Source organism: Globicephala melas, chromosome 11, assembly GCF_963455315.2.
Source record: "Globicephala melas chromosome 11, mGloMel1.2, whole genome shotgun sequence".
In the NCBI taxonomy this organism is placed as follows: Eukaryota; Metazoa; Chordata; class Mammalia; order Artiodactyla; family Delphinidae; genus Globicephala; species Globicephala melas.
This window is the reverse complement of record NC_083324.2, coordinates 32,975,812-32,999,252: the sequence shown is the minus strand read 5'-3', so window position 1 is coordinate 32,999,252 and position 23,441 is coordinate 32,975,812. Positions and strand designations below refer to the sequence as shown.

At 39.5% G+C, this 23,441-nt stretch overlaps 1 protein-coding gene across 12 annotated transcripts in view; it reads right to left on the bottom strand.

Moving 5' to 3' along the window:
* Positions 1 to 23,441, bottom strand: part of ERC2 (ELKS/RAB6-interacting/CAST family member 2) — a 962,565-nt gene that overhangs the window by 569,501 nt on the left and 369,623 nt on the right. For all 12 annotated transcript variants that reach the window (XR_009565841.1, XR_009565842.1, XM_060308008.1 and 9 more), the window contains one exon: positions 21,864 to 22,031. Coding sequence is in view for 10 of the 12 variants with exons in the window: in XM_060308008.1 (XP_060163991.1) it covers positions 21,864 to 22,031 (168 nt within the window). In the remaining 2 variants the exon portion in view is untranslated. The remainder of the gene's footprint in view (positions 1 to 21,863; positions 22,032 to 23,441) is intronic.

The following is a 23,441-nucleotide window of genomic DNA, read 5'->3' as shown; positions in this document are numbered from 1 at the left end:
TGTTTTTAATTTTTCCTTCAATTCAACACAAGGATGGTATATCAGGCCCTTTCTCTGTCACAGCCCATTGCTTTTGTAAGCATTTTGGACAATATTTTCTACGTTTTTCTTCTCTCCATGGACTAGACTAATCTGTGCTGACACTCCAATTGGGAGACTTATCTAACCGAACTAGTTTGTCAACTGCCATAACACTTAGCACACTCTCTGCAACCTTCCATATCCTTGTTGGTAGAGACACTACAGAAGGAGAGAAGGGACTTTACAGGATAAATTATTCAAAGAAAAAAGTCATTTAGCTTAAAATTCTAAGTGAAGGTCTTGTGGGGCACTGATGTTAAAAAATATATAAACCACACAGAAATGTACAACAAATGTTTGAACTTTAAACAAAACTAAAATACCAAACTAAAGACACAATTACAGTCCCTTTAAAAACTGTTTCCAAGAGTTCAGATTTGAACATGACAAACAATGTATATTTCCTTATGACAACTGCCATGTTTACCAAAGATTTCAGTTGAAGTTATTGTAAGAACAATATATAAATCTCCTTGGATGCCTAAGTTCTGTATCTATGACATTCAACCATCTGCTATAAAAATATCAAAAAGAAGGTTTAAAATAAGGTAGAGGAAAATGAGCTGATAAGCACATGGGTAAAAACTTGCATTACTGTGACCAACTTAAATTAGCAAATAAATGCTTAATGTTATTTATAGAAGATTTTTATATTATAAACCATAACTCTGAATTTTCCTTAAGATTAAATATTTATTCTGTTCATTGCATTATGTAATAAAAATGGATAAATATTTGATATAGATGCAAGAGATAACTTTTTTTAATATTTAATTTTATTTATTTTTTTATACATCATGTTCTTATTAGTCATCAGTTTTATACACATCAGTGTATACATGTGAATCCCAATCGCCCAATTCAGCACACCACCATACCCGACCACCCCGCCGTTTTCCCCCCTTGGTATCCATACGTTTGTTCTCTACATCTGTGTCTCAACTTCTGCCCTGTAAACTGGTTCATCTGTACCATTTTTCTAGGTTCCACATACATGCTTTAATATACGATATTTCTTTTTCTCTTTCTGACTTACTTCATTCTGTATGACGTCTCTAGATCCATCCACGTCTCTACAAATGACTCAATTTTGTTCCTTTTTATGGCTGAGTAATATTCCATTGTACATATGTATCACATCTTCTTTATCCATTCGTCTCTCGATGGGCATTGAGGTTGCTTCCATGACTTGGCTATTGTAAACAGTGCTGTAGTGGACACTGGGGTACATGTGTCTTTATGAATTATGGTTTTCTCTGTATATATGCCCAGTTGTGGGATTGCTGGATCATACAGTAATTCTATTTTTAGTTTTTTTAAAGAACCTCCATACTGTTCTCCATAGTGGCTTTATCAGTTTACATTCCCACCAACAGTGAAAGAGAGATCCCTTTTCTCCACACCCTCTCCAGCATTTGTTGTTTGTAGATTTTCTGATGATGCCCATTCTAACTGGTGTGAGGTGATACCTCATTGTAGTTTTGATTTGCATTTCTCTAATAATTAGTGATGTTGAGCAGCTTTTCATGTGCTTCTTGGCTATCTGTTTGTCTTCTTTGGAGAAATGTCTATTTAGGTCTTCTGCCCATTTTTTGATTGGGTTGTATGTTTCTTTAATACTGAGCTGCAAGACCTGTTTATATATTTTGTATATTAATCTTTGTCCATTGATTCGTTTGCAAATATTTTCTCCCATTCTGAGGGTTGTCTTTTCGTCTTCTTTATGGTTTCCTCTGCTGTGCAAAAGCTTTTAAGTTTCATTAGGTCCAATTTGTTTATTTTTGTTTTTATTTCCATTACTCTAGGAGGTGGATCAAAAAAGACCTTGCTGTGATTTACGTCAAAGAGTGTTCTTCCTATGTTTTCCTCTAAGAGTTTGATAGTGTACGGTCTTACATTTAGGTCTCAAACCCATTTTGAGTTTATTTTTGTGTATGGTGTTAGGGAGTGTTCTAATTTCATTCTTTTACATGTAGCTATTCAGTTTTCCCAGCACCACTTATTGAAGAGACTGTCTTTTCTCCATTGTTTATCCTTGCCTCCTTTGTCATAGATTAGTTGACCACAGGTGTGTGAGTTTATCTCTGGGCTTTCTATCTTGTTCCATTCATCTATGTTTCTGTTCTTGTGCCAGGACCATATTGTCTTGATTACTGTGGCTTTGTAGTATAGTCTGAAGTCAGGGATTCTGATTCCTCCAGCTCCGTTTTTTTCCCTCCAGACTGCTTTGGCTATTTGGGTTTTTTTGTGTCTCCATACAAATTTTAAGATTTTTTGTTCAAGTTCTGTAAAAAATGCCATTGGTAATTTGATAGGGATTGCATTGAATCTGTAGATTGTTTTGGGTAGTATAGTCATTTTCACAATATTGATTCTTCCAATCCAAGAACATGGTATATCTCTGCAACTGTTGGTATCATCTTTAATTTCTTTCATCAGTGTCTTATAGTTTTCTGCATACAGGTCTTTTGTCTCCCTAGGTAGGTTTATACCTAGGTATTTTATTCTTTTTATTGCAATGGTAAATGGGAGTGTTTCCTTAATTTCTCTTTCAGATTCCTCATCATTAGTGTATAGGAATACAAGAGATCTCTGTGCATTAATTTTGTACCCTGCAACTTTACCAAATTCATTGATTAGCTCTAGTAGTTTTCTGGTGGCATTTTTAGGATTCTCTATGTATAGTATCATGTCATCTGCAAAAAATGACAGCTTTACTTCTTCTTTTCCAATTTGTATTCCTTTTATTTCTTTTTCTTCTCTGATTGTCGTGGCTAGGACTTCCAAAACTATGTTGAATAATACTGGTGAGAGTGGACATCCTTGTCTTTTTCCTGATCTTGGAGGAAATGCTTTCAGTTTTTCACCATTGAGAATGATTTTTGCTGAGGGTTTGTCCTATATGGCCTTTATTATGTTGAGGTAGGTTCCCTCTCTGCCCATTTTCTGGAGAGTTTTTATCATAATTGGGTGGTGAATTTTGTCAAAAGCTTTTTCTGCATCTACTGAGATGATCATATGGCTTTTATTCTTCAATTTGTTAATATGGTGTATCACACTGATTGATTTACGTATACTGAAGAATCCTTGCATCCCTGGGACAAATCCCACTTGATCATGGTGTATGATCCTTTTAATGTGTTGTTGGATTCTGTTTGCTAGTATTTTGTTGAGGACTTTTGCATCTATATTCATGAGTGATACTGGTCTGAAATTTTCATTTTTTGTAGTATCTTTGTCTGGTTTTGGTATCAGGGTGATGGTGGCCTCGTAGAATGAGTTTGGGAGTGTTCCTTCCTCTGCAAATTTTTTGGAAGAGTTTGAGAAGAATGGGTGTTAGCTCTACTCTAAATTTTTGATAGAATTCACCTGTGGAGCAATCTGGTCCTGGACTTCTGTTTGTTGGAAGATTTTTAATCCCAGTTTCAATTTCATTACTTGTGATTGGTCTGTTCATATTTTCTATTTCTTCCTGGTTCAGTCTTGGAAAGTTATACCTTTCTAAGAATTTGTCCATTTCTTCCAGGTTGTCCAATTTATTGGCATAGAATTGCTTGTAGTAGTCTCTTAGGATGCTTTGTATTTCTGCGGTGTCTGTTGTAACTTCTCCTGTTTCATTTCTAATTTTATTGATTTGAGTCCTCTCCCTCCTTTTCTTGATGAGTCTGGCTAATGGTTTATCAATTTTGTTTATCTTCTCAAAGAACCAGCTTTTAGTTTTATTGATCTTTGCTATTGTTTTATTTGTTTCTGTTTCATTTATTCCTGCTCTGATCTTTATGATTTCTTTCCTTCTGCTAACTTTGGGTTTTGTTTGTTCTTCTTTCTCTAGTTCCTTTAGGTGTAAGGTTAGATTGTTTGAGATTTTTCTTGTCTCTTGAGGTAGGCTTGTATAGCTATAAACTTCCCTCTTAGAACGGCTTTTGCTGCATCCCAGAGGTTTTGGATCGTCGTGTTTTCACTGTCATTTGTCTCTAAGTATTTTTTGATTTCCTCTTTGATTTCTTCAGTGATCTCTTGGTTACTTAGTAACGTATTGTTTAGTCTCCATGTGTTTGTGTTTTCTACGTTTTTTTCCCTGTAATTCATTTGTAATCTCATAGTGTTGTGGTCAGAAAAGATACTTGATATGATTTAAATTTTCTTAAATTTACTGAGCCTTGATTTGTGACCCAAGATGTGATCTATCCTGGAGAATGTTCTGTGCACACTTGAGAAGAAAGTGTAATCTGCTGTTTTTGGATTGAATGTGCTATAAATATCAATTAAATCTATCTGGTCTATTGTGTCATTTAAAGCTTCTGTTTCCTTATTTATTTTCTGTTTGGATGATCTGTCCATTGGTGTGAGGTATTAAAGTCCCCCACTATTATTGTGTCGATTTCCTCTTTTATAGCTGTTAGCAGTTGCCTTATGTATTGAGGTGCTATGTTGAGTGCATATATATTTATAATTGTTATATCTTCTTCTTGGATTGATCCCTTGATCATTATGTAGTGTCCTTCCTTGTCTCTTGTAACATTCTTTACTTTAAACTCTACTTTATCTGATATGAGTATTGCTACTCCAACTTTCTTTTGATTTCCATTTGCATGGAATATCTTTTTCCATCCCCTCACTTTCAGTCTGTATGTGTCCCTAGGTCTGAAGTGGGTCTCTTGTAGACAGCATATATGTGGGTCTTGTTTTTGTATCCATTCAGCCAGTCTATATCTTTTGGTTGGAGCATTTAATCCATTCACCTTTAAGGTAATTATTGATATGTATGTTCCTATGACCATTTTCTTAATTCTTTTGGGTTTGTTTTTGTAGATCATTTTCTTCTCTTGTGTTTCCCACTTAGAGAAGTTCCTTTAGCATTTGTTGTAGAGCTGGTTTGGTGGTGCTGAATTCTCTTAGCTTTTGCTTGTCTGTAAAGCTTTTGATTTCTCCATCGAATCTGAATGAGATCTTTGCGGGGTACAGTAATCTTGGTTGTAGGTTCTTCCTTGTCATCACTTGAAGTATATCATGCCACTCCCTTCTGGCTTGTAGAGTTTCTGCTCAGAAATCAGCTGATAACCTTATGGGAGTTCCCTTGTATGTTATTTGTTGTTCTTCCCTTGATGCTTTCAATAATTTTTCTTTGTCTTTAATTTTTGCCAATTTTATTATTATGTGTCTCAGTGTGTTTCTCCTTGGGTTTATCCTGCATGGGACTCGCTGCACTTTCTGGACTTGAGTGGCTATTTCCTTTCCCATGTTAGGGAAGTTTTCAACTATATTCTCTTCAAGTATTTTCTCGGGTCCTTTCTCTCTCTCCTCTCCTTCTGGGACCTCTATAATGAGAATGTTGTTGCGGTTAATGTTGTCCCAGAGGTCTCTTAGGCTGTCTTCATTTCTTTTCATTCTTTTTTCTTTATTCTGTTCCACAGCAGTGAATTCCACCGTCTGTCTTCCAGGTCACTTATCTGTTCTTCTGCCTCAGTTATTCTGCTATTGATTCCTTCTAGTGTAGTTTTCATTTCAGTTATTGTATTGTTCATCTCTGTTCGTTTGTTCTTTAATTCTCCTAGGTCTTTGTTAAACATTTCTTGCATCTTCTCGATCTTTGCCTCCATTCCTTTTCCGAGGTCCTGGATCATCTTCACTATCATTATTCTGAATTCTTTTTCTGGAACGTTGCCTATCTCCACTTCATTTAGTTGTTTTTCTGGGGTTTTATCTTGTTCCTTCATTTGGTACATACCCCTCTGCCTTTTCATCTTGTCTGTCTTTCTGTGAATGTGATTTTTGTTCCACAGGCTGCAGGATTGTAGTTCTTCTTGCTTCTGCTGTCTGCCCTCTGGTGGATGAGGCTATCTAAGAGGCTTGTGTAAGTTTCCTGATGGGAGGGACTGGTGGTGGCTAGAACTGACTGTTGCTCTGGTGGGCAGAGCTCAGTAAAACTTTAATCTACTTGGCTGTTGATGGGTGGGGCTGGGTTTCCTCCCTGTTTGTTGTTCGGCCTGAGGTGACCCACCACTGGAGCCTACATGGGCTCTTTGGTAGAGCTAATGACAGATTCTGGGAGGGCTCACGCCAAGGAGTACTTCCCAGAACTTCTGCTGCCAGTGTCCTTGTCCCCACGGTGAGCCACAGCCACCCCCTGCCTCTGCAGGAGACCCTCCAACACTAGCAGGTAGGTCTGGTTCAGCTTCCCCTGGGATCACTGCTCCTTCCCCTGGGTCCCGATGAGCACACTAGTACAGAGTGGAGTCTCTGTTTCCCCCAGTTCTGTCGAAGTCCTGCAATCAAATCTCACTAGCCTTCAAAGTCTGATTCTCTAGGAATTTTTCCTCCCGTTGCCGGACACCCAGGTTGGGAAGCCTGACGTGGGGCTCAGAACCTTCACTTCAGTGGGTGGACTTCTGTGGTGTAAGTGTTCTCCAGTCTGTGAGTCACCCACCCAGCAGTTATGGGATTTGATTTTACTGTGATTGCGCCCCTCGTACCGTCTCAGTGTGGCTTCTCCTTTGTCTTTGGATGTGGGGCATATTTTTTGGTGAGTTCCAGTGTCTTCCTGTCAATGACTGTCCAACAGCTAGTTGTGATTCTGGTGTTCTCACAAGAGGGAGTGAGAGCACGTCCTTCTACTCCACCATCTTGGTTCCTCCCCTCAAGAGATACCATTTTAAAAAATCTAATTCAATTTTTAATAAAAATCTATTTTTATTTCTTAAGGACAGAGATATAATATGGTACTTATATGTTGTCTAGTTATTTTTAGATAAAGTAGTACTATGCCTTTAGAAATAAAACAAACAGGATAAATAATAGACAATAAAAGGACTCATTCTAATTTAGGCTTCAAAGTGAACTACACACCTCTGCACACTTCAGGATCTGGTGTGAGCTTTCTGTGGGGATCTGGTGTTCATCAAACCAAGCTTACATGTTTAAAAGACTTAGCCAATATTTGCAGGACATCTGGTCCTGTCCAAAATGTCCATAAGACATTTGGTCCACGCTAAAACATCCTTGGTATTTGGTCGTATTTGGTTCTGTCGAAAATATCCATAAAGACGTTTGGTCCATGCCAAAATGTCCTTGATATTTGGTCCTATCCAAAATATCCATAAAGACATCTGGACCATGCCAAAAGGTCCTTAAAATTTGGTCCTACCCAAAATGTCCATGAGCATATTGGGTCCATGCCAAATGGTTTTGGACAGGACCAAATATCAAGGACCTTTTGGCATGCATTAAATGTCTACTGGACATTTTGGACAGACCAAATGTCTGCTAACCTGCCAATTACCATATATATTACACACCCCTGGGGTGAAAGCAACAACTGTGATATCTGCTGGCCATTCTCCAAGCCAGTGCTTACTATGAATGATAGAAAGTTGAGGTAGATTACACAAACTCACCCCTTGCCATTTTCAACAACATGGATGGACTTGGAGGGTATTGTGCTAAGTGAAGTAAGTCAGAAAAAGACAAATGCTGTATGATATCCTTTATATGTGGAATCTAAAAAATAAGACAAGCTAGTAAATATAACAAAAAAGAAACAGATTCACAGATATAAAGCAAAAAACTAGTGGTTACCAGTGGGAAGAGGGAAGGGGGAGGGGCAATCCGAAGGTAGGGGATTAAGAGTTACAAACTATTATGTATAAAATAAACTAAAAAGATATATTGTACAACACAGGGAATATAGCCAATTTTTTATAATAGCTATAAATGGAGTATAACATTTAAAAACTGTGAATCACAATACTGTACACCTATACCTTAAATAATACTATTCATCAACTATACTTCATTTAAAAAAATAATAATGATAGAAGGTCCTTTCTTCCCAACCTAAACACAAAAAAGTGCTGGTTTGTTCTCTTTCTAAAAGCAATTTAAGGTCATCACTTCAACGCAATACATCACAGCAGATGCACGCACGCATGCACACTCCCTCCCCACCCCCACCATCTCACTGCCCTTCAGGGACCTTTCCACTAGTTCATCACTAAAATGGTTTCCCCTATCTGACCTCCATATAATTTTGCTAGTTTAGCATCAAAGCTCTGAATTCTGGTCTTAAGTCTGACTTGAGCTCACCTGAGGTTATGTATCTGATTTCTGGCTCTCAGAACCCTCACCTCCTCAACAGGCTGAATCAGACCAGCCTGCTTCTCAAGTCTTCTTCAGTGCTATCATTCTATACTGTCACAACTCTGGCTTCAGGGCAACCTCAGGGACAAAAAAAACACCTGTGTGGCTATGATACAGATGTTTCATAAATAAGAGGCATTATCTTCAGAAGTATTATCTTTAGAATGAACTATTGATAAAGGCTATAGCATGGATGAATTTCAAATGTGTTATGCCACGTGAAAGAAGCCAGATGCAAAAGGCTATATGCTGTATACTTTTATTTCTATGACATTCTGGAAAAGGCAAAACTATCAGCATGGGGAGCAAACTGGTGGCTGCCAGGGATTGGGGGCTGAGAAGAAGGGCTGACTACAGAGAGGGCAGCACAAGGGAGGTTTTGAGGTGACACAGGTGTCCTGTATCATGACTGTGAAGGTAGTTACACAGCTCTATGCTTTTGTCAAAGCCCAAAGAACTGTAACACAAAGAGTGAATTTTACTGTATGTAAATTGAAAAATCAATTTTAAATAATCCTTACAAAGTAATTCCGTTTTCTTTCCAAGCTCTTTGAAAGAGTTGATGGGTCCAACATTTAAACTCTGATCTTTAATATAAAATAATAATTACCTGTGCACCAGCAGTAATGGGCACCTTGTGCATTCAACAACACTCCTTTGAACACCTACTACTACGTTGAGAAGAACTGAGATGGAAAGTCAGCTCATCCTCATTCTAAAGATGGGGAAAATGAGGCAGAGAAATTGTAAGCAACTTGCCTAAGGTTAAAATGTCCTTAAGGTGAGATTCAAAGCCAGGCTTGACACAGTCCATGCTCTTAACAAACTAATTTTGCTGATGCGTTCATATATGTATATGTGTGTAAAAAATTTTTTAAAACAAAAATAGAGTCATATGTTGGTGAGGGTGTGAGAAAACAGGCATTCTCATTTTCTGTACATACATATGGTAGACAGTTTATTTCACTTAGCAAAATAATGTGAATATCTTTCCACGTCATTTCTGTTGGCTGAATTTCTACGTAGAAATATACCATCATTTATTTATTCACTCCTCCACTTTATAATATTTTCACTCTTCAGGTAAAAAAATTTTTTAAATTAAAGAACCATGCTATGAACAAGGCTGTGACTAAATCTATGCCTACTTCCTTAATTTTTTCTTAGAATGAATTCCTAGGTGAAGAATCAGTAGATGAAGCAGCTTTGGTCTACTACCCCCATATTTGTCTTTCCCCCAGCTACCTGACACATTATAACTGCCTCTATTTCTTTTCAAAGACCCTCCCCTGCGAGCTCTAATGATAAGTGTTGGTAACACAGAACGGCAGCAAAGAATATTTGCCTCTACTCCTACCTTCCCATCTGGCCAACCTTGTCTATGCCTCCAGCTGTTCACAAGTTCACAAACATTCATAATTTGGAGAAAGCCTCAGTGTACATATGTGCTACCCTTTATAGCCTTTTATAAGTCAAAGTGCCACATGCAACTTAAAGAATTTAACTTCATATTTCACTACTAAAGAAATATTCCCACCCCAAGTCAATTAGTGCTATTCATTCGAGCATCCTATTTGCTTAGCTTTGCTTCATTCAGACTTTACTCACAAAAAAGCTGCAGAATGCAACAGAAACTTGGGAAGAACTCATCCTTTGAAGCGAGTGACTTACTTTCCATTGAACCAACAGGAATGTCTGAGGCAAATAGTAAATACAGCCCCCCAAAGAAGTACACCTTGTTCAGCTCTATCAAATATTTGGAGTATATGTTTTAAAAATCTCAAACTTGCCATGAAGGTTGTTATATGTTAGAATTGCCTTTAGGCTATAATAACTTGTGATCTACCCCAGAGCTCAGCAAACTATAGCCCATGGGCCAAATCTGATCCACTGCCTGTTTTGTAAATAAAGTTTTATTGGAACACAACCATTCCTATTTGTTTACTCATCCTTAATCTCACCAGAACTTTGGAGAGATTTGTTTATTGGGGCCATTACATTTCAGCTTTCCAACTAACACTTATTAAGCACCTACAAGGTGCCAAGCACTGTCCTTGTTGCTAGGGATAAGAAGATGAGTAAGACCCAGTGGCTTCCTCGGCTGAGCTCAGGATTTAATGGGGAAACAAACACATAATATCATACTTTAAGAAATCTCAGTTATGCAACCTGAAGTAATACAACCTGAGAAGTGTAATAAAGGTTCATTCCTAAGCATACATTTTGAAATCATGCAAATCCCCCTCAAATTATAAAAATTCATCCAACTTCCATGGTTTCTAAACTGAGCAGTCAAAGGCACAGGAAACTGCTTTCATTACAGTTACAAGCAATACCACTTTAGTGAGCCAACACCCCTTGTAAGTATCCTGTGAACTCCACTACTCTCTACTTGCCTCTGGATTTCTGTGACAGGTTTATTACTACTGAACAGTTATATTAATATGCACTTGTATCAGTTTTCTATTGCTGTGCAACAAAATACCACTAATCCAGTGGCTTAAAATGACATCCATCTATCAGCTCACAATTCTGTAGGTCAGATTTCCAGCACAGTGTGGCTGGGGTCTCTATTCAGGGTATTCTGAGGATGAAATCAGGGTGTTGGCCAGAATGAATATTTGTCTGGAGGCTCTAGAGGGAAGAAAAACACTTCCAATCTTACTCTTGTTATTGGCAAAATTCAGTTTCCTGTGGTCTTAGGACTGAGGTACTTGCTTCCTGGCTGTTGTCACTGGGAGTCACTTTCAGCTCCAGGGGTTGTCGCATTCCATGCCATGTGGCCCCCTCCATCTTCAAATCAACAGTGGAGAACTTCTCATGCAGTGAATCCCTCTCCTATTTTGAATCAGTGACTTCCCTGACTCTGACCTTAGAATCCATGTTTAAAGGGCTCATATGATTAGGTCAAGCTTACCCAGATAATCTCTCTTTCTTAAAGTCATCTGTGCCATACAACATAATCTATGTTAAATCCATCATATTCACAGTCCTGGGCATTATTCAAGGAATATATACCAGCGAGGTGGGAAACCTTGGGGGCCATCTTAGAATTCTACCTACCATAGCACTTTTGTTAGACTTATAAATTACTTTTATAAACTAATTATATTATCCAAGGGCTGAGTACATGTTGGTGCTATTTTTTTCTTTTTTTAGATAAATTGATCAGATTTTCTTTAAATTAATTAATTAATTTATTTTTGGCTGCCTTGGGTCTTCATTGCTGTGTGTGGACCTTCTCTAGTTGCAGCGAGCAGGGGCTACTCTTCGTTGCGGTGCGTGGGATTCTCATCGCAGTGGCTTCTCTTGTTGCGGAGCACGAGCTCTACACACACAGGCTTCAGTAGTTGTGGCATGTGGGCTCAGCAGTTGTGGCATGCAGGCTTAGTAGCTGTGGCTTGAGGGCTCTAGAGAGCAGGTTCAGTAGTTGTGGCGCACAGGCTTAGTTGATCCACAGTATGTGGGATATTCCCAGACCAGGGCTCAAACCCGTGTCCCCTGCATCGGCAAGTGGATTCTTAACCACTGCGCCACCAGGGAAGTCCCCATGTTGGTGCTACTGCTGGTTCTCAGAAACCAGCAATCGTAAAAGTATGTAAGTGTGATATAATGCTATGCTGAAGACCCCAAACTGCCATATACCCTGTGCCATTAGTTTAGAATTCAACTTCTGGGAAAACAGTCTGTTTAAAGCAGTTATATCTTTTAGTTTGCAAAAGGTATAGTATAGGGCTTCCCTGGTGGCGCAGTGGTTGAGAGTCCGCCTGCCGATGCAGGGAACACGGGTTCGTGCCCCGGTCCGGGAAGATCCCACATGCCGCGGAGCAGCTGGGCCCGTGAGCCATGGCCGCTGAGCCTGCGCGTCCGGAGCCTGTGCTCTGCAACGGGAGAGGCCACAACAGTGAGAGGCCGCATACCACAAAAAAAAAAAAAAAGGTATAGTGTAATCAAGTAAGGAAAAAGGGGAAAAAATGGCAACAAGACTGCAATATCAGAACAATATTAAGGTGCCCCTTTCCCACAATAACTATGGAGTTATGTGCCCCAAGAATGCATCACTTCTAATTGACATTTAGCCCTACGGGAAACTTAAGACACATATTATAAAAGTTTTGAATTATGGACTTCTCTGTACAATATAACATGATAAATGCTAATATAGATATGTGTAAACTCTTCACAGCAAGGTAGAATCCATTGTCAAACACAGGATAAGTAAAAAAGACAGACAGAAAATTTTTCTTCCCACATACCTAAGGTTGATTTAAATTAAATGGCTTGGGGAGTATGTGGAAGGAAAAATGGAACCAGCTCCGGACTGAAATCTGTAAAAGCTCAAACACCTCTAATTCCATACCACAAAACAACAACAGCTGGCAGCTGAGATTGACAGATGTGTCAAGATGCCTGTACCCATTAGGGTAGCGGCCACAGTCAGGGCACTCTGGGCATTTTTATTTTAAATCTTCAGGGGTTTTGCAGGTAATTACAAACAAACTTTTAAAAAATCCATCATGCTGAAATTGAGTACAGAATATAAGGTCTTAACCCAGAAGCAAATATTTATTTAAAAGAGAATTTGCCTCCCCTGGCTCAGGATCAGCTCTCATTGAATAAGACGCAGTTCTCAGTACCATCTGGCACTGAACTGCATTTTGAAATAACACAGATAATCACTATTGCCACTAGCAAGTCATAAGGGATTGGAAGAGAGCATTCATAATATGGAAGTCAAAATGACTCTCAAAGCTAATTATAAAATATATTTGATTTCTAGAAGACATAAAGAATAGAAAAACTTCTCTGAAATTTGTTTCCTAAATGAGGTAGGGGAGTGTGGTCCATCTATATTAAATTACTTCTAATTCCACCAAATGCACTGTGCTGCCTCTTCCAGCCAAACCTTTGCAAATACTATTCTTGCCACTTTGACTGGACAACACTTCCTACTCCCTCAGATCCCAGTTTAGACATCAACTTTTCCAGAAGTCCTCCTTGACCATCCTATTCCCCACAAAAGGTGAGGTGGCCCTCCTACATGAACCATGTACCTGGCTGGCATAGCACATATCACACTTTGCCCTGCAATTGCCTGCTCAGTGGTCTTTTCCATGAGTGTGAGCTCTCAAAGGACAGAAACTATACCTTCTCCAATAGCCTCTGTATCCCCGAGTGCCTGAAGAGCATCCAGACCATTACAGATGCTGAATATGTATTGCTGGATGACTGAATGGTAGGAAGGAAGGGAAGGCAAACTGGCCAGAATAGGGCAGTGATGTCCCAGGCCTCAGCTATCACAGGGGAATGGAGAGAAGAAAAAGGAAAAGTGTAATCAGAGCCCAGGTTCTGTCACTAATTAGTTCTTTGACCCTAAACAAGCCACTTCGTCTCTGGAACCTCTGTGTCCTGAGTGGAAAAATAAAAAGGTTGGACTAGGAGGGTTCATCAAGTCTCTTCCAGATTTATGTTCTCTCATATCTTTGTCTTCCGGACTGCCCATGCTTTATCAGCATACCCACTTTAACATGTCTTTTAAAGTCAAATAATATTCAGTTGGGTTCAATAGAGTGAGGGGGTAGAAAGATGCAGCTAATTGAGTACAGTGCCTATAGATGCTGACTGAATGCATGAAAAACTGAGCAGGCTTCCTAAATCCCTTTAATTGCTCCATCAGAAGGTAAATTTTTTAGCTTTGGTTCTTTTGATAATTAAATGTCATTTCATCAACGTCATCTCTAAGAGAAAAGGCAACCTCAAATCCCTTAGGAAAAAAGCAATTACACAATGGAGGAGGCTGGTGAATTCATTGCTTATCAAAGAAGCTAAGGTTTACCAAGGAAGCCACAATCTCTACTCAAGAGACACAAAGTGACCTTCGAAATATCACTTCATTGGGGCAAAATGATCAATAGGATCAACTGGTTAAAATCAAGCTGTTTCTTCCCTAGGCCACTGCTAACATTGGGCAAATAATTCCAGATAAGAATAGCATCCACGCATGCTTGATTGTTTGTCCTGTGGACTTTAATTTGCTCTAGGACCCTTGACACCAACCACATGCCATAATAAAGACACAATGTATTAAATGATGCCAGAGTAAAGATGCTTTTGCTTAGACCCAGTGACATACTGCTACCCTACAAACATAGAATACATACAGAGAATTTATTATACTATAATAAGTTCCCTTTTTCCTATATTTTCTACTGAAGAAGGCAGTTTCAAAAGAAAATGGGCAAACCACAAACGCTAACCTAGACAATACTATTTTTAGTTGCAAATATTTAAGCAACGTAAGTTAACCTACGATCAGTCAACATGAACAAACGATGTTACCTTATCCCAAATGACTAGACAAAATATATGAAAAATGCATTAAATGTGAATATAGAAATCGTATTTTCAGCCCAAATGGCTGCTAAAATAAAGTTCATTTTTTGTCAGAAAAAAAAAATAGTCTTAAAGGTATTTTCCAGATGACTGAAATGCTGGCATTTAGCTAAAGAAATTTAAACTGGGCCATAACTGATAGGTGACTCATCTCTATTCTAAATCAGATGTTTTATTTCTATCATATATTCCCTATACTGAAGTTTGACCACCACCCCTCTCCAAATTAGTTGATTTGATCAGTATGGTCAGATCAGTTTAAATAATTCTAAACATTTTAATACTTCGAGTGCTATATACATACTCTTTATAGATTAATTAATATATGTGGAAATTATAAAAGAGAAAGTAATATTAACAGTTCAATCATACACACACCCACACACCCACCCACCCAAGATGTTTACCTCTGTAAACTGCCTATAATCGTGCCAGAAAAAAGGTGTAGCTAAAAATGCTACAGAGAAATGTCTGTTATACTACGTAAAAATCACTTCAAGGAATACTATCTCAAGGCAGGACGCAGAGAGATCCAAGATGAGAAGGGTGGTCCATACACAGGAAGAAAAGGACCCCAAAAGACCAGGGTTAGGTCTAGATAGTAATTTGCTTTGGCAGAGGCCAAGGGGCTGTCTCTTGTGCATTGCAGGATGTTTAGCAGCACCCCTGTACTCTACCCACCAGACGCTTGCAGTAATCCTCCAGCTGTGGCAACCAAAACTACCTCCAGACATTGCCAACTGTTCCTTGGGAGGTTGGGACTTGTAAGTGTACCCCAGTTGAGAACCACTGCCTTAGACTCACAGCCACCTCGGTTGTGGCCCCATCCCCTGAGTGCCAGCCCAGTTCTTGGCTTCAGATGTAGAGTGAGCTTGACTACACGGAGGTCTAACCTTAGGTGAACAGCTCCCTGCAAAGTGGAATGGCTTCCCAGACCACTTCCTCTCGGACCAAGGGAGGAGTCTAACGAATCCTGAGTTCATCAGCGACTAGTCCAGGAAAGATGCTCAGACGTCTCAGATCACCTTTTGAGGTCTCAGTCCTTAAAGCCAACAACCAAAACAAAATGAAACTACTAAGAGAGCAAAAATGGTGCAATCCTTTGAAAAGGAAGCTGCAAAACAAGCCAATGGCTTAGAATGGTACGGGAAGAATCTCATGGAGGAAAATATAAACATAAACTGAAGGTCACCACAATCTTTCTTCTTCCTAAATACAGACTAACATAAACTTTTAAAAATCCAGATCTGATGTCATACTTTTTAATTTAACTGTTTTCCTATTTTTCATCACATTATTTAGTAGCTGCATCTCTGCCAGTTTGGTATTAAAACCAGGCATCCTTGTGTATCGACCTCAGGTAAATTGCTCAAACTATAGTTCAGCTAATCCCTAAAAGCTAATGATCCCACTTGTCTCATGAGGGAAGCAGGACCATAAACAGAAAAACACCAGAATAGTGTGGTGGTTAAGAATAGCTCTTTCACCTCCCTGCCATGTGACTCTGGGCAAGTCACTCTCTAAACCACAGTCTCGCATTTTAAAAATAGCGATTTTGATCGTACGTACATGCTGTTAGGTTTGTTATAAGGACTCAACCTAAGAATGCAAAGCCCTTAGCACAGTGTCTGGTATATAGTAAGGATTCAATCAATAGTAGATTACCCTTTTGTTATAAAAATTATCATTTGCATGGTCATAATTGGAAATTACCACGGATAATCAGCAATTTCATTGTATCACTCTCATAAAATGCCATGACTCTAACAATCCAGTAAGTTAGAAGTGAGAACTGGAGGAAGAAGCAGTCTCTTTGGGGAACAAAACAGTATTTTCTAAAAATGCCACGTTTTCTTTTTATTAAAAGGGAAAATTAAAGAAGAGTGGCTAAGCTCCCTTACTCAAGGCTTCATCCATTTTTATCTTCCCAGGGTAATGGAACAGAGGCTGGAGGTGTTAGATGCAGGTGGAGCAATAATCATTTCCTTATCTGTGCTTTATTACTCATGGGATGGTTCCATCTTGCAGCCTACACAGAACACACTGTTCTGGGAACAACAAGTGGGTCTGACATTTCACTGGGGCAAATGACTCTTCTCACAGCAAACAATTTTCCTGGGCCAGGAGTGGATCTCAAAGTGATTTCTCTTCTCCCAAGTTCTCATTCATTCAGAATTTACTGACATAATTTATTCATCAAATGCATACTGACTGAGGACCATCACCTGCCAAGAATTTTGCAAGGAGCTGGGGGTATCTTGATGATGACGTCTGGGGTGCTCAAGGAGCTTAGCTCTGGAGTGAAGCCAACATTCATTAACGGGGTGCATAACTTCAAAGTGAGCCAAGAAATGGTTATCTACGAGTGTAAAACCTCTCCCAGCCTGCAGCGTCAGCAAAGACTTCCCTAAATGACACAAGAACTGAGTGGAAAGCTCAGACGTAAGGCTTGGAACCACATTTCCCAGATTCCTTTTAGGTAGGTTCTGGTTAGATCCTACTAATGAGAGGCATTTGTGTGAACTTTGGAGCTCTGTCCCAGGACTCTGAATCTTGACCAACAGCACGATGTAAGGGTGTGGGGCGGCGGCGCGGGGGAGGGGTGAGGGCAGCCAACAGCAGGGAAGACACTTGACCAGACACTCCGGGTTACAAGGTCAGGCCACTGTCTGCTTTCTCTTGGTCTCCTAGAGCTGTCCTGGTTCTTGATCATCCCTAATCTGGTTCTACCAGCCAGATACTGGAGCTCTGGATATTCCTGCAGTAAATTTCCTTTTGCTTAAGGTAGCCAGAATTAGCTTCTGCTCTTTGCATCCATCAAGTGGTTTGTTTCTGGTAACATGCCACTTTATACAAGTCTACCTTCCCAACCAGACTGTCAGCTTCTTGAGGACTGGAGAATGTCTTATTTCTCTTTAAACCTCCAGGGCCTACAGTAGTGACTGACTGACACGTAGGAAACACTAGTAAATGCAAAATGAATATGATTTTTCACATGTTTAAAAAATTAGGAGGTTTGCCAATAATAAATAGAAAAGTCCAACTGGATATTTAACACTGAGAAAGAGCTCAATTGAGTCAGAAAGTCCTCCATACCTTACGTCAATTTTACACTCATGTGGAAATCTCTATGTTCCCTAGCCATCTTCTCAAATTTAACTTTTTAATATAAACTTCACGAAGCAATCCAGTAAGCTAATAACCACATTCCTGTAGCATTCTTTCCTCTATTGTCATTCAGAATTTTCACCATCATACTTCCAAATGGGTAGAATAAAACTGCTAAAGGGGCAGGTCCATATATACCATTCCCAGGAGCCAACTACACTCCCCTCTCCCTGCCCTTTCCAACCCACGGGGCAATCTCTGAAGCTCAGTAGACAGCTAGTGAACTTGGCGTACAGAGAAATCACCATCTGTTTTTCTACCCCTAATAAATAAAATACTTCTGCTCTATAAATTCACATTGCTTGTGGGACTGAGACCTAGAATGAAAATGGAGATAGAATTTTTCTCCAATTTAATGGCTTTAAAAAAATTTTCTTGGGTAGTAAGTTTATGCTGCAAGAATCTATGAGCTACATAACAGTCTGAATTTGATCTGGTTCAAATAATGCTACCATGTTCTAAAATCCTAGGCATTATACACTTTCCAAATGTACAATGTCATCAAGGTTTTATGACATTTACTACAAAAACTCAATAGTCAGGTAGCACCTCGTCAGTGGAAGCTTGAATTCAGGTATGGGAACAGAATGCTATGGCTGTAGCATGAAAACTGGGATGCTTCTCTGACTTCAGTATCATAGCCACACAGGGATGATCCACTAGACAATCTTCATACATGCACCTTTTTGACACCTACTAAAAGAGTTCCATTTCTTGGAACTATGGAGTAGAGCCAGAAACATGGTGGTAGGACCAAATCCATTCTCGATGACTTCTGTTTTGCTACACAAGTTTGATCAGAGATATTATGCCACCTGGGGTTCTCTGTTTACTCAATTTCACTTCCTTCCTCAAGTAACAAAATGCTTAGAGCGTTATGCCCGTGCCTGCTGCCCAGACATGTGACCTGTGCACATGGCTTATGGAGTACACAAGACTTCTGAGACCCAAGGCTCTGAAGGCAAAGCTGACAGATATGAGGTGCAAGCCTAGCTTGGCCAGGTTCAACATGGCTATGGAAGGAGCATACCCAGTTCTACTGGCATCAAAACACGGTGCTGGTTGCCAAAGAGTCTACAAGAAAGAAATATTAAGTAATACTGCACCTCGGACATTGACACGAGTTTATTGTTCTTCCATGCCAACACACCCTTGTCCAAAGCTTATGCTGTCCCAGTCCAGGCCTGCCCTAAATCAGCCAATTATGCTGAATGTGGTCAAAACTCTAAGGAGTTCCCAGTCCCAAAGACAGTGTTTCATTAGCCCGTCAGCTTCTGTATCATTTCCACATTCTGAAGTAGTAGTTTCTGAATTGTGTGCATCACTTCTTTAGGAATTATTTCTCTTTCACACTGCAGGTATAATAGCACTCCTGCCCCATCACTATGTTGCCAGTGGTTTTATATCCTCCACCAAATGTATTGGTAAATACTCAGTGAAAAAAAAAAAAAAAAACTTGAAGCTAAACAACCTCTCCAAATATACATGAAATATTCCCAAATCCATTATCAGCATGGCTTAAATAAGTGAGATCATGATCCTGTTGCCCAAAGGAGCCATAATACACAACTGGCTTTGTTCTAGAATTCCCAAACTGATTCCCAAACCTTTGAATCTGGCTGTGACGGAAAGTTTAAAATTTTGCAAAATACTCACATCAGCAAAAGTGGCCAACTGTCACTTCTGCATTGAAAGGACTTCCCAGGGACTTGCCTGGTGGCGCAGTGGACAAGACTCTGTGCTCCCAATGCAGGGGGCCCGGGTTTAATCCCTGGTCAGGGAACTAGATCCCACATGCATACCACAACTAAGAGTTTGCATGCCACAACTAAGGAGCCCATGTGTCGCAATTAAGGAGCCCTGAAGCCACAACTAAGGAGCCTGCCTGCTGCAACTAAGACCTGGTGCAACCAAATAAATAAATAAATATTTTTTTAAAAAAAGAAAAAAAAGAAAGTGCCTTCCCAAAATCTTTACTGAGAAAATTGTTGCCATTTATTCCTCAAGAATGAAGGCGCTTAGACTGGATAAACAAAAAGGTCCTACTGTATAGCACAATCTCCTGCGATAAACCATAATGGAAAAGAATATTTAGAAAAAAGAATGCCTCTATGTGTATAACTGAGTCACTTTGCTGTACAGCAGAGATTGGCACAACACTATAAATCAACTATACTTCAATTAAAAAAAAAAAGAACGAGAGAGCTTAGTCTCAACTCCTGGTTGTGCAATTGTGATGTTCTTACTTGATTTGCTCTCGCACTTGGTGTCATCATAAACTTGAAGGCCAAAGAAAAAGGAGGCCTATTCTCTTAATTTGCAATAATCATTTTATTCTATACTCCCAAAGACATAAACTTGTATCTAGGTTGTTTGACCTTGGGTAAGTCTACCATAAGCCTCAGCATCGCTGGGGTTAATAACTGTGCTTGCCTCACAGGGTTATATGGTCAAAAGTAAGTAAATAGTGAACGTAATAACCGTAGCAGAGTACCTAGCATACAGTGTTCAACATAAGTTAAGTTCAATAGATGCCAGCTTTTGGTATCATTTGCTGGTGGGGATTCTAAATGAAAAGTCTTCTTCTGAATCCTTAGTGTATGCTCCACGAACTGCCACTTAGTCCCACCTGCCCTAGACAGTCCTTTGATTCAAAGGGTCCTCAGTCGTCTCTTCCCAGCCCTCTTCTAATCACCTGTATCAATTAGCTGGAGCTGTAACGGTGACCAGGGCCTTGTCTGTAAAATCTTAACAGAAATGAATTAATAATATGATCTATCAGACCACCAATATCCTGTGAGGATGGAAGCCGCTGAGGATGGGGACACGGCTTCATGGGCGTGCAACTTGTGTAGGGTCACAGGGCCCCATACTCAGAAGAGCCCCATGCTTGGGTTAATGCTTTCCTTTACCATCCTGAAATTCTCAATAAAGTCTGAGCAAAGGGTCCCACATTTTCGTTTTGCACTGGGCCCCAAAAATTAGGTACCTGGTTGTGACTGGAGAGGTTTGGTCAGAGTGTGATAAGAATTATATTATGTTTTAAAAGAATTACTCCAGCTTGTGTTAAGAACAGCCTGTAGTAAAGGTAAGAGTTGAAGCAGGAAAAACAGGTAGGATGCTGTCAATATAAACAAGGTGGGAGGTGATGGTGGCAAATGACACCAAGAGGAGGGCCGGTTAGATTCCATTTGCCTGCAGCTGCAGCATTGGTGCCCGGCAACATGCCTGTCTATGGCAGTGTCCTGGCCAGCCAGCTCGTGCTTCTCCCCACTGGTTCCTGCCCAGCTTCCATGCTGCCTGCTTGTTAATCTGAGACCCCTGCGTTTCCCAACAGCTTCTTTTTATTAAAAGAGCAGGTGTTGGTTTCTCTTTTTGCCTACACTTTTCCTTACGGAAGGCAAGGGACCCTATGGTCCCACCAAAATTGTACACAGTAGCAAATAAGAATTCTTAAAAAAAAAAATCTGGGTGCTGTCCCCAAATCTCATTCCCCTACAATGGAGAAAATGAACTGCTGAAAGAAGGAAAGAAAAAAGAGCCCTAACCAGGTCAAGCATCTTCTGGGTTAAGTCACTGTATTAGAACTTATTATACATTCTCTCACTGATTCCAATTAAGTAATGGGTGTAAACATTACCACTCCCGCACTAAAATCTGTATGGGTTTGACAGGATTAAGAGCTACTAAAGTTTATGTAAATACAAAGTGCAACTAAAATACCTTTAAGACCCACAAAACACACTGCTCAATTCTCAGTAAGGAAAAAGGAAAAATTAACTATAAATTTTAGTTTTATATCTAAATTTGTACAATTATCTCTATGTTTAAGATGGTAAATGAAAAAAAAAATCATCCCTATTTAGTTTCTAGGTAATCAAATAGAAAATTCAACAGGTCATGCTAAAAATGACACAGTACAACCACCAGTAAGTTAAATACCAGTAAATTTAAAGTTTATACTCCCTAATCTACAATTCTTCAACAATAATTTCTTCTTTTCCATGTGCTCAAAAGTTTCTCTCAAATGACAAAACATGGATGTTATCAATTCTCAATCTGAAGGGCTTATGTCAGCTACTCACCTTTTTCTGAAGAACATTGATTTTCCTTTCCTTCACTTCTAACATATCCTTCATGTCTCGAATCTCTCCAGCCAGTGTCCCCTTCTCTTCTGTGAGGTCCTGCAGCTGTTTTGTTTTTTTATTGAGAAAAGATTCTTTCTCTTCTAGTCGTAATCTCAGTGCATCTACCTGAAATCAGGAAAAAGAAAAAGGGTTGTAGTTTTACAGAGAGGTCATCAGTAACCATCAGTCCTGCCCTGCGAGGACCATGGGGCAGCAGTATACCTTCTGAGCAGTGTGATCAAACACTGCTCATGGGCACCTCCAGGTGTTTCAAAGCCTACATCTACCTTAAAGTTCTGTTGCATGTGTACCCGAACAGTGATACATTTTTTAAAATATAAGGTTTATATGAAATAAGACATTATGAAATAGTAGTATGTCTCACGTTGTAAAACCAAAGGTTGGGGGAAAAAAGCACACTAATTCTGTGTGTCTTTGAGAGCCCAGGGAGGGTACAACACGTCTCATGCAGCATCCTCCAGGGATGCTCATGTTCTCCTCAGAGAATACAATGAGCCATGCCACGGATATCTGGGAGAACAAGACTGACACGTTGAGAAACACTCCTAAATTAGAAAAAGACGTGTTGCCAAGAGGAAGGAAATGCTGCTAGAAGAAAATGCTGTGGAAATGACACTCGTTCTCCAGCTTTATGAAAGACTGCTTTCCAAGTACTAAAGAAAAAAAAAAAAAAAAGACAGAGCATACAAAAAATTCCTATTTCTACCTTAGCTCTAAACTTAGATTATTACAATTTCTGCTTTTCAAGTGTCAGTAATAAAATGATGAAACATAACCTTTATTTTTTCAATTTTAACATTCCAAAGACCATGTGCAAAAAAAGTTTACATGGGTGATGTGGGGCGTGGGGGTGATGGAAGACTTTAATCCTCACCTTCTGTACCAAGAATTGGACAGATAGAAGCTACATCAACATTCAGGAAGTAATGATGCAAGCATGTTATTCAGAGATATCAAAATAACCAGGCATAAAGAGTTTAAACAGGTGGTCTTGAGGAAAAAGAATGGGACAGGGGTGAGCTGGGGGCTGCTGCATCTGATACCAATTCTTGTTGAACATTTTGCTCATTACATTACCAGCAGGTAAAATTTGGATGAAAGGGGAAAAAAACAAAAGTTGTTTACAAAGGATGCAAGAATACTGTAATACGCCAAAATAAATAGATATGTAAATACTATGAGGACTCAAAGTCAAAGGCAACTGGGAACAACGGAAAGAGGACACTTAGGTTTTAGGCCAGGTTCTGCTTCCATCTTCTACCTGTGAGAATCAGGACAAATAACTCTCACTTCCCCACACCCAGGCTTCCAGACTCAGTTTCTTCATTCGTAAAACAAAGTGGTAAGAACAGACTGTCTCTAAGTGCCTGACATTTTATGATTTTAAAGACAGAAATCAGTCATAGGCAGAATACATCAGGGAAGGATGATGATATTAGAGATAAAGTTACCAGAGTAGAATCTCCTTTTCCTACCCCTTTCCAAGAAAGGGGTGCCAAAGTTGTGTTTTTAAAG